General features: G+C 41.2%; 1 protein-coding gene across 1 annotated transcript in view; it reads right to left on the reverse strand.

Annotated features, from left to right (window-relative positions):
* The window catches only part of LOC134608855 (telomerase reverse transcriptase-like), a 310,428-nt gene that overhangs the window by 112,938 nt on the left and 184,892 nt on the right, over window positions 1-12,598 (reverse strand). Inside the window, exon 2 of the mRNA XM_063452042.1 lies at window positions 1,616-1,798. Within this exon, the coding sequence (XP_063308112.1) occupies window positions 1,761-1,798 (38 nt within the window). The 3' untranslated portion in view covers window positions 1,616-1,760. The remainder of the gene's footprint in view (window positions 1-1,615; window positions 1,799-12,598) is intronic.

The raw sequence follows: 12,598 nt of genomic DNA on the forward strand, positions 1-12,598 counted from the left end.
ATTAACTTTAAAACATAAAATAATATCAAATAAGCAATTAAAGATAAAAGAAAGTTTAAATCAACATAGTATGTGTAAATGTATTCGGAATAATAAGTATCCACAAGGAAAATAGTAAATACAGAGGAGTTCACTTCCAAAGGGGTTCCAAGATGGATTGTACCGTCCATACGCTGTGATCTGGAGCTGTTTTTGAGCTCCAGAAAAGTTTGAGTACAATATATGTTTTCCTTATATTCTGCCTCTGCGGTTATAGATATACTACACTATACTAGTATTCCTGTCCCATTTTGTTTTCTCCCTTGTATTGGCTCCATTGGACTCCACACAAGGAATTCAATTGTTAAGCGCTGCTTCCCTACATCCCCCGTTTCACAATCAATTTATGTTTGTGAGTGCAACTTTGAAATTAACGCTGTATTGTGTGTTAACTATATTACTCTATGAGTCTTTGTTTTTTCCTTTAATTGTAGATTTTTCTGTTTGTATATGTCAGGATGTGTGTGTCTGCCTATGAGTGTGTGCGTTTAGGTCACTAGCCCCCTCTGATCCCATGGGAGTAGAGTTATCACTCACCTTCTTTCTAACGCGATGACGGTCTCGCTGCAGCTGGCCAGCCTCCATAGCTGAGATAATAAATTACCAATCAATATCTCCTCGTAGAGATGCAATAAATCAATGCATCTCTATGGGGAACGTTCAGCGCCTCCATGCGTGGAGACACTGAATGTAGGTGATAGGAAACACTTAAGTGGCCGTTTGAGTTACTAGGCAGCAATGTAAACATTGAAAAGCCTGCAGGGACAATCTATAGACACGACTATAGTGTCCCTTTAAGAAATGTAGTTATGCTGTTGGGAAAAAAAACAAAACTGTCTCCTAGACTGAAAGCAACTTTGTCAATCTGGCATACTAAAATGGGCAAGCCCTATATTGATCGTGTAACTTTCCAAAACCCCGCAAAACCTGTACATTTGGGGGTTCTGTAGTACTCATGAAACATCACTAAACACAAATGTGTGCTTTTTATTTATTTTTTATTTTTTTTGTAAATGCTAACAGTATTATGACATTCACAGTTAAAATGCCATGCAGAACTAAGAAAATAACATTTCTTCATTTTCACACTTTTTTAGATTTTATTCATTTTAAATTATGTTCCATATATAAACATTTTATGTGAAATGAATGCCCTGTTTCACCTGAATAAAATGATATATAGTGTTAATATGAAAGCGATAAATTATGTTTGAACAACGTGGACAATTGCCTTAATTTTTAAGGGGTTAAAGCAAAGCAGGAAAACAAACTAATGTAAAAATGAAACTCATTTTCCTTATAGACTGTGTGAGTCACAGCTGAGGAGGCATGACTAGGGTTGCATAAACAAAGTGATTTCACTTCTTAACGGCAGGTAATGGAGCAATGACACTACGATCTACACAACTGCTACATCAGGCCAAAACTGTTTTGAAGCTTAAAGCTTCTCATTATTTTTTTATAAAATTAAATATTGCTCAAAAAGTATGCTAAAATATTTAATAAATATGACAAATATGCTTCATATATTAGTCCAAATAGTAATTTTCATGCCACGTAAACAAATTATATCTACCTTTACAAAATAAAATGTTCCTTTATCAACACTGGATTCATGGAATTCAAGCACAAATTGTCTCCATTTTTTGTGGATATCATCCATACCAAATACAGAGGCATCTATAAGATTCAATGTTCTGCTTCTCTCATAGTTCAGAACACTAAAAAGATTTTGAATCTGATAGTTCAAATGTTGAATCTGCAAAAAAAAAAAAAAAATATTTGAAACCTTTTATTGTCAGACAGATAGTAAGATATATTGGTTGTAATTTGTTGACAAAAAAAAATGGATTTTAGTACACATCAGTGTAAGAAATGATGACCCTTTTACAAGGATATTCTTTTAGGGAATGGATGACATATAAGACACAAACACAAGTGTATAATAAAATGTATTGTTAATATTCATTTAGGATACTGTTACAGATTTAAAAAGGATACACACAATACACATTATAACCACATCCAGTCCAAAACCAAATGATACATAGTAAAAGGGCAATACTTAAAGGAACACTATAGTCACCTAAATTACTTTAGCTAAATAAAGCAGGTTTAGCGTATAGATCCCTGCAATTTCACTGCTCAATTCACTGTCATTTAGGAGTTAAATCACTTTTTTTTTCTGTTTATGCAGCCCTAGCCACACCTCCCCTGGCTATGATTGACAGAACCTGCATGAAAAAAAAATTGGTTTCACTTTCAAACAGATGTAATTTACCTTAAATAATTGTATCTCAATCTCTAAATTGAACTTTAATCACATACAGGAGGCTCTTGCAGGGTCTAGCAAGCTATTAACATGGCAGGGGATAAGAAAATCTTAATTAAACAGAACTTGCAATAAAGAAAGCCTAAATAGGGCTCTCTTTACAGGAAGTGTTTATGGAAGGCTGTGCAAGTCACATGCAGGGAGGTGTGACTAGGGTTTATAAACAAAGGGATTTAACTCCTAAATGGCAGAGGATTGAGCAGTGAGGCTGCAGGGGCATGTTCTATACACCAACACTGCTTCATAAAGTTAAAGTTGTTCAGGTGACTATAGTGTCCCTTTAAATGAAGATCTTTCCCTTGCGCTTTCATCTTTGGTAGTCTGGGACAATCTCTCTCAGTTCACCATGGCACCACTGCAAGCTTTCTGCGCTGTCCTTCCCAAAAGAGACAAAAAGAGAAAGAGAGGAGAGGAGCTCCTTGGATGTTGTTCTTTTAAAGACTGATTCTTGCAGTCATTACCTACATGTCCCAGAATCCCTTTTCCATCCCAAAAGTGGTTTATCCAGCCCCCTTCTTCCAGAGAGTTCTGTCTTTACACAACTCTTTCCCTTTGATCTCTTCCCTCCAGCTATACTGTAACATTGTGTAAGATGTGACCAGTCAGGGTTGGTTTTTGGGTAGGTTGGGAACAAGCCTGGACTTCTTTTAGAGACAGGATAGCTTCGGAAAACACACATTTCAATGGTAACACCTATATGTTCATTACACTGATCTTCTGATAACATGCATGGAAAACTGGTTGGCAGGAGAACTGCTGGAGGGATGTAAGTTTTCGTTTTAGCTGGGTGCTGTAAAATGCAACTGAAAGCTTTCATCATTATCACACTGTTATCAAATAGATGACCCCAAGTTGTGAAACCAGTCACATGCCCAAAGAGTCACATACAGTATATAGATATAATATATACAATGTTTTGCATATAAATTTCTTACATTCCCCACCTTGAGGGCAAATAACAAAAATAGAAAATGAGCCATCTCAAATAAATACAGTATTTGTATGATGTGTGTTTTAAATGATTATGTGTTTTACTGAGACACAAGTGACCTGACAACCACACGTATTTAAAATTTAGTGTACTGCAAGGCATAATTTAGGCCCTTGATATTTATCACTCTCACATAGCCAGGTACGTAATGCTTCCATCCCTATATCATGGGGAATAATAGTAAATACATTCTTTACATCAATGGTAGGGAAGATCACAGGTGAATAAGGTAGAGTAAAGTCTCTAATTTTAACCAAAAATAAAGAGACATTTTGGATCAAGCAATTGGATACTCTTGAACCCAAGGGACTAAACGAATATATTTTGTTTACTTCATTTTTGGATACTCGCCAAGTCATTATTCTAAAGTCATTATTCTAATGTTATGCTGTGATTTATTATTTGTAGCCCAGGTTAGATTACTTTTTGCTATTGTTACTAGTGGGTATTATTCAGCCTCAGCATCTTGTATCTGTTATTTTGAATATTTGGTGTGGTTTATAGTCTTTTTTCATACATGAGCTTTATACATATACATTTCTTTATTGGCCATGTCCTCACACATATATATACATTCATTTAGGATTAGTAATAATCAGTGGGATGGATTTAGATATGTGTGGCGAAACCAACCTCGCCACTGGGCCCTGGAGAAGCCTGTTTGCTAGCCTCCTACCTACTGACTATGGCCCCTGGGTTATTTGGGGCATATTGTACTTTATATGGCAGCTACTGGCCCTTTAAGCACAGTGAATGGTATTTTATTGTACTGCTGCTGGCCCTTTAAGAACTGTCTGGGGACATATTGAGACTTTGGGTAACAATACCCTTTAAGACTATGGCCCCTGAAAACGTATGGACTTTTATTTGGTGTGTATGGCCCTTTAAGAACCGGCTGGGGACATCTTGTAACTTTGGTGAACAATGTCCCTTTAAGACTATGTCCCCAGACCTGTAAAATAACTTGTTCCTGGCTTTCCCCCACTTGGTTCAGTAAATAGGGCTTACTGAACCAAGTACCACACAGGCGGACCACCCAGAAGTTAAAGTGTGCAGGCAATTTACCTCCCAGGCTGTGAGGTTACTGCAGGTTAATTGCCGAGCGCTGGGTGGCCGCCATTCGGCAGCCGAACACGTGGCGGCGGCCATTTTGGTAATTCGAATGCGGTCAGCGGTGTATGTTAAAGATTATGTGGAACTAAAATCGGCTACACATTCTGCCGAACACCGCTGACCCTTACCTTCTCCCATACGGAACTTGCAGCTCCAGAGACTAAGTCCCGTTCGAAATGGGACTTAGTCATTTTTTCGCATGAAATTGACCGACCGCACAGCCCAAATCTATGGAACTGTTTTGGGCAGGAAATTGTGCTTGCGGTCGGTCATAAAGGACTTCCAGCTAACTTTTGATCCACTGGAGGGATTTGGCTGATTTTTGGAAGTGTTTATGTTTGATGTATGTATGTATTGAAATTGGATGTATGGTTTTAAAGTTACAGTGTGTGTGTAAAAACTGTATTTTTATTGTATGTAATAATTGGTTTAACTGTTTATCTGAGGGGAGGGAATGTGTGGGTTGGACCAGATGTGTGATTGGTGATTTTATGCCTCCCCCTGGGTGTGGCCTGTAAGTGTACAAGTGTAATAAAAGCCAGGCTGGATGAGCCAGTCCAGAGTTCCTGTTTTACCCTCAAAGTGATGTGTCGTCTCATTATTGGGGGAAGGATTTATTGCATGCTGTTCCAGTTGACTGCTAGGAGTACAAGCCTATTCGTATGGTTCCTATTCAATGGTCTACAGCATTCATATGCTTGGGAGAATTTAAAAGGTTTCCCGGATTCAGTGATTGTGGTGTCTGCCAGAGTGCTTGGAGTCCTCAGGAAGCACTAGGAGCATCCATTAACGGAGGTACCCGGTCGGGGTGCCAGGCGATCCGTTACATTGGTGGCAAGCGGTGGGATGGCGTCCTAGTGTGAGGTAAAGCAGCTCGGAGACACAGTTCGTTTGGATTTACAAATTGAGGGCAACGCTAGCAGTCGTGCAGCACCCCTGGGAGCAGACAAGTATGGAAGGTTCTGGCTCTGGAGATGATTGGCTGGCCGAGGTGAGGCAGCGAGTGGCCGAGTATGGGGATGATATACCCATGGAGACACGCCGGGTGATCTGGAACCAGGTCATGGCCGAGCGAAACACAAGGCTGGACCGATAATTCCGGCTGGCGAAAGAGAGGAAGTATGCTCAGCAGCAGGAGCGTTACAGCAGCCGAGTAGAGGCTGCATCCAAGGAGGTTAGCCGTCTTTTCCTGAGGCGGCGGGAGGAACCCGAAGTGGGGGTCCTCATAGACTTGTCCTGTGAGGAACCACAACAGGCAGGTAGAGATGGGACCAAGGTCTCTCCACCGGGCCCACCAGGATGCTGGGCAGCCGGCCCAGATCCCCAGCAGCAGCCAGAGTTGTCAGGTGGGGAAGCAGGTGGCCCTTACTCACAAATTTTGAGGGGCCTCACGGATTGGTCCTGGGAAGACCCACAGATGGCAGGTGGAGATGGGACTGCGGTCTCTCTACCGGCCCTACAGGGATGCTGGGCAGTCGGCCCAGATCCCCAGCGGCAGGTTACAGTTCAGAGAGAGGAGCTTGTTACACCCTCTCTCCAGCGGCAGCCTAACCCACCAAGGGGAGACCGTAAGCCCCACACCAGCGCAGATGGGACCGTGGTCTCTGCGCCCAAGCTACAGGGAGCTGAGGGGGCCGTCCTCCCTCCCCAGGGCAGTGTGATTTGTTGGGAATTGGGAGCCCAGTCTCCATTCCCCAGCGGCAGTGTGAATTGCAGGGAATTGGGAGCCCAGTCTCCATTCCCCAGCGGCAGGCTGAGTTACAGGGGGCAGAGGTAGTTGGTCCTACCCCCCAGCAGCAGCGTGATTTTTTGGGAATAGAGAGCCCAGTCTCCGTTCCCCAGCAGCAGGACACTGCATTGGGAGGAGAGACAGTCGGTCTCCCTCCACAAAGACTGAAAGTATGCCTGGGAGAGGAGATTGTTACCTCCTCTCCCCAGCGGCAGAGTGTTCTAATGGGAGAGGAGCTGGCTACCACCTCTCCCCAGCGGCAGCTTAATGTACCAGGGGGAGACTGTAAGCCCCACAACTGTGCAGATGGGACTGTGGTCTCTGCACCTACAGCACAGGGTGTAAGGACAGTCAGTCCTGTCCCCCAGCAACAAGGCTGCTTAGCCAAAGGGGAGACAGTCGGTCTCCCCCACCAACAGCAGAGCTGCGCAGCTAAAGGGGAGACAGTCGGTCTCCAGCAACCAGGGTCCAACCAGACTACTCCCGTGGTAGTGCTGGCATCAGGGCAGAGTACCGCTGGTCTCTGCCCACTCAGCAACCCACCAAAACGGCCTACCAGTCCCCCACACAGCCGTGGTGAGGCACCTGGACCTGGACAAGTTATTCCCTTACTCAGGTGTAGTAACCATTTATTGTGGGTGGGCTGTACTGCTGTTTCTGTTTTGTGGGTGGGCTGCTGGACTAACAAGGGCACTGACCGGCAAGAGGTCAGGTACCCTGTTAGTCTGTTTGGAAAAGGGGAGAAATGTGGTGAAACCAACCTCGCCACTGGGCCCTGGAGAAGCCTGTTTGCTAGCCTCCTACCTACTGACTATGGCCCCTGGGTTATTTGGGGCATATTGTACTTTATATGGCGGCTACTGGCCCTTTAAGCACAGTGAATGGTATTTTATTGTACTGCTGCTGGCCCTTTAAGAACTGTCTGGGGACATATTGAGACTTTGGGTAACAATACCCTTTAAGACTATGGCCCCTGAAAACGTATGGACTTTTATTTGGTGTGTATGGCCCTTTAAGAACCGGCTGGGGACATCTTGTAACTTTGGTGAACAATGTCCCTTTAAGACTATGTCCCCAGACCTGTAAAATAACTTGTTCCTGGCTTTCCCCCACTTGGTTCAGTAAATAGGGCTTACTGAACCAAGTACCACACAGGCGGACCACCCAGAAGTTAAAGTGTGCAGGCAATTTACCTCCCAGGCTGTGAGGTTACTGCAGGTTAATTGCCGAGCGCTGGGTGGCCGCCATTCGGCAGCCGAACACGTGGCGGCGGCCATTTTGGTAATTCGAATGCGGTCAGCGGTGTATGTTAAAGATTATGTGGAACTAAAATCGGCTACACATTCTGCCGAACACCGCTGACCCTTACCTTCTCCCATACGGAACTTGCAGCTCCAGAGACTAAGTCCCGTTCGAAATGGGACTTAGTCATTTTTTCGCATGAAATTGACCGACCGCACAGCCCAAATCTATGGAACTGTTTTGGGCAGGAAATTGTGCTTGCGGTCGGTCATAAAGGACTTCCAGCTAACTTTTGATCCACTGGAGGGATTTGGCTGATTTTTGGAAGTGTTTATGTTTGATGTATGCTGAGTCTGAATATGCAACTTTTATTGAAATTGGATGTATGGTTTTAAAGTTACAGTGTATGTGTAAAAACTGTATTTTTATTGTATGTAATAATTGGTTTAACTGTTTATCTGAGGGGAGGGAATGTGTGGGTTGCACCAGATGTGTGATTGGTGATTTTATGCCTCCCCCTGGGTGTGGCCTGTAAGTGTACAAGTGTAATAAAAGCCAGGCTGGATGAGCCAGTCCAGAGTTCCTGTTTTACCCTCAAAGTGATGTGTCGTCTCATTATTGGGGGAAGGATTTATTGCATGCTGTTCCAGTTGACTGCTAGGAGTACAAGCCTATTCGTATGGTTCCTATTCAATGGTCTACAGCATTCATATGCTTGGGAGAATTTAAAAGGTTTCCCGGATTCGGTGATTGTGGTGTCTGCCAGAGTGCTTGGAGTCCTCAGGAAGCACTAGGAGCATCCATTAACGGAGGTACCCGGTCGGGGTGCCAGGCGATCCGTTACAATATGTATGTACATAGATGTTGTATAGCTGCCATATATATTTTTTTTTGCATACGTAGGAGTTAGATCCTGCTATATATTTATTTACATTGAGTCAGTATTAATAACTTTTAAGGGGTTCTATTTGGATATGCTTATTGAGGTATACATGTAGGTGATAGCTTTTATATGTGGACTCCCAGGTAATTGGGGTACCATTGCAGATTTATTTATTCTTTCATGGTCTATATTGGTCTATTTGTTTACATATATGCTAGGGGTGTACCTACTCTATTTCACTGTCACTGATCACATTTGCAGTGTTTTTACTTCTACACATGGGTTGGTTTTATTTTTATTTTTTGATTTGTTCACACACATTCATTCACATGCATGTACATATTCACACATTCATTCACATACATAATAATTTCCTCCATCACATTGCATCTTTTATTGCATATATCTTATAGTCACACAGTTCACTCACACTTTCTCTACACATCTTTATATAGTTGATACACTAGTACACCTCTGCAGTGGATTATGTGACCCTGTAGCCCTGGGATTATAACTCTCCACTGTAATATTGCTCTTTTGTTATGTTATATTGTACTTTAATTTTGTCTCCTCCATGAGCACTGGGATACGTTGGGTTACTATGCTCACTGTTTGTTTACACGCGGTCACGTCACCACGTTCCCGCGCACGTCATTACGCACGCACGTATGCACGTCATCACGCACGCGCCCACGTCACCACGCACGCACTTTGGCAGTTTCCACTTGATGAGGAATGGGAATCACTTTACACAGAGGGGGTAAGTTTGATATTTAATATTTGGTATAACTATGTATATTTTGTGCACTGTCATTATCTTGATAAAGACCCGAAACGTTGATGTAGATTGATGAATACTTTTTAATACACTATTGGAAAATCCAAGTGCAGGAGTGCTCCTGTCTGAATTTGTGTATGTATATATATATACACATACATACTCATTTGTGTATGTGTATATATAATATATATATATATATATATATATATATATATATATATATATATATATATATATATATATATATATACACATACATACTCACACACACACAAATAAAATAATGTGCAAGGACGACCACATTCAAAAACCATGAGGAGATGCTTGCAAGACTTGACAATTCAAAAAAACTTCATAGTAGTAGAGATAGCCAGAAGGAATTACCTTGAACCAGGAAAAGGGTGGTAAGTTCAAGCTGTGCATAAGCTCAAAAAGTACATACTGCAACATAAAAAGCAATGAGCTCAGGATTGTACAGATTCTACAGGAAGCTACAGAAACTTCTAGACAACTACTTGAAAACCAAGCCAAAAGATAAAAAAGGGACTGAAATATGTCCCTTTAGTATGCTTGCAGCCAATCCCTTTTCTAACCCCCATCCTAGTGAAACACTTGCATCCAGTCAGAATGACCACCATCCGTACTCCGATCCTACTGTGCTAGAAGTGCCGACATTAGTCGCTAGTTTAACCAAAAATCTCTGAGGCAGCATTAGATTCAGCCAAAGACCAACATCCTTCATTCCCCATTTCAGGGAAGAGTGGACAGCCAGTTTTTGTCTGAAAAGTGCATCATAATTAAACCATGCTAATCCACCAAAACTATTAAAAGACTCTAGTATAACCTCTACATGTTGGAAAAGTCCACTACATAATTTTAGCTTTTCTTTCCCAGTACGGCTGAGAAAGAAAAAAAAAAAAGCTTGCAGCCAGTTATCAAAAGTATCTGGGATCAATCTACGCTTTTCCTCATCCTTGTCACTCTCTGCTCTGTGAAAATCTTTTGTTGAAGGCAAAAGCAACAGCAAATCAACATTTCCAAATGTTTTCTTTTACGTGAGTCGTTAAAGGAACACTATAGTCACCTAAATTACTTTAGCTAAATAAAGCAGTTTTAGTGTATAGGTAATTCCCTTGCAATTTCACTGCTCAATTCACTGTCATTTAGGAGTTAAATCACTTTGTTTCTGTTTATGCAGCCCTAGCCACACCTCCCCTGGCTATTATTGACAGAGCCTGCATGAAAAAAAACTGGTTTCACTTTCAAACAGATGTAATTTACCTTAAATAATTGTATCTCAATCTCTAAATTGAACTTTAATCACATACAGGAGGATTTTGCAGGGTCTATCAAGCTATTAACATAGCAGGGGATACGAAAATCTTAATTAAACAGAACATGTAATAAAGAAAGCCTAAATAGGGCTCTCTTTACAGGAAGTGTTTATGGAAGGCTGTGCAAGTCACTTGCATGGAGGTGTGACTAGGGTTCATAAAGAAAGGGGGTTTAACTCCGAAATGGCAGAGGATTGAGCAGTGAGGCTGCAGGGGCATGTTCTATACACCAAAACTGCTTCATTAAGCTAAAGTTGAACTTTCACATGGCAGAGCTTCTTTCTTACAATATTCGCTAAGAAATACTTTTTTTTAAATTACTACTCTCACTACTCAAGCTTGAGATTGACTTCTCTTTTCTGTAAAAACCTTTACCATTCCAGTCACTGCTACTAGTGCCTCACTACAACAGCAGAGTTGTATTCATACTCACCGCCTGAAGTACCAGCTCTGCCTTGAACCTCCCTTTCTTCTAGGAGTGGCATGTCGTCCAGCTGACACTCACTTCCATCATCCAAACTTTCTTTAAGTCTTGTCAGGACGTCTTCAGCCCGGCCCTTTACATCACTCTGAACCACAACAGGTATAGGGGTGCAGGGCAGGCTTCTTTTACACCTTCTCTTCTTTCCAGGAGCTGTAATTTAAAATTTAGTAGCAAATATTTGGACCAAATCCCCAACCAGCTCTTGACCCCAGCAACAGCTGTATCACCAAATCTGCCAAGTTACTTGTCCCACTCTGCCCAACAACTTACCCAGGGGTCATGAACTTTTACTAAACATTATCTAACTTTAAAAACAGGACATATTAACCCTTTATTGTCACCATAAATATATGCCACAGTGCTTAATGCATGTGGCATATTTTATTAATTTTTTAGCCGCCTCTGCACTTTTTCTAGTGCCATAACATCCTTCTTTAGAACAGGTGCCCAAAATTGCACAGTATATTCAAGATGTGGTCTTACCAGTGATTTATAAAGAGGAAATATTCTCATCCTGAGAATTAATGTCCTTCTTAATGCATGACAATACCGTACTGGCTATAGCCACTGCTGATTGACATTGTCGTGTGTTATCCATAATTTGCTTCCATTAAAGGGACACTCAAGGTACCCAGACCAATTCTGCCCATTGGAGTGATCTGGGTGCAAACTCCCACCACCCTTAACCTTTCCAGTGTAATTATTGCAGTTTTTATAAACCGCAATAATTACCTTGCAGGGTTAAGTCCTCCTCTGGTGGCTGTCTATCAGACAGCCACTAGAGGCACCTCCATGTTCTTAGAACACGAAAAGCGTTTTAAACGACGGGGGACGTCCTCACGCTATGCATGAGGACCTCCAGTGTCGCCAAAATCCCCATCGGCAAGCACTGAATAATGATTTCCTATGGGGAGGTCTAATATGCGCGCACGCGCTTGCGGCCATTGACTGTGGGGATATTTATGGGATAATAATGTAAACAGATGAGAATTGCCCACGATTTCAATTCTCAGATCCTTAATCGTTATCGTGTTAAATGAAATGTATAACCATATACCGGTAATTAAAAATCACAAATTGTTATAAAAATAGATAATTTTTATTTCTTAACAATTTAAATAATAATGATGAGTAACATGCATGATAATAATCAATGGAATTTCAGTATAACATTAATATGCAATACAATATGGTAATTAAAAACATCTCCTAATGACTAAGACGTAGTTTAGAATCTACACATTAGGTGTCAAGATTGATTTACGACCCTTTCTTCACAGAGAAGGAAAGTTTCACGGGGAGAAGAGAAGAGAATTCCTTCCAGCCTAAAGCCATAAAAACTTTCAACTGGCAGTTTAGAAATAACCCTTTCAGTGCTGGCTAGACCTCTTCTAGGGATTTAAGATCTACTCCTATGTAATATTAAATAAAAATAATATTTAAATAGTCATAGTCTTTAATCATTTCCTTGATTCATCCAATTAAGAGAAAATCTACATGTTTAATAAGCTGATATTTTATTAATTTGTCTAAACAGATATTTTATCTTATTTATAGCAAATCAACACAGCTGGATAATATCACGATATTCTAATATGTGATTAATCACATAAATACATTATTATTGTTTTTATCTGCAGAATAAAAAGCTTAATTATGTATTTCTTATT

This window comes from Pelobates fuscus, chromosome 4, assembly GCF_036172605.1.
Source record: "Pelobates fuscus isolate aPelFus1 chromosome 4, aPelFus1.pri, whole genome shotgun sequence".
Lineage (NCBI taxonomy): Eukaryota > Metazoa > Chordata > Amphibia > Anura > Pelobatidae > Pelobates > Pelobates fuscus.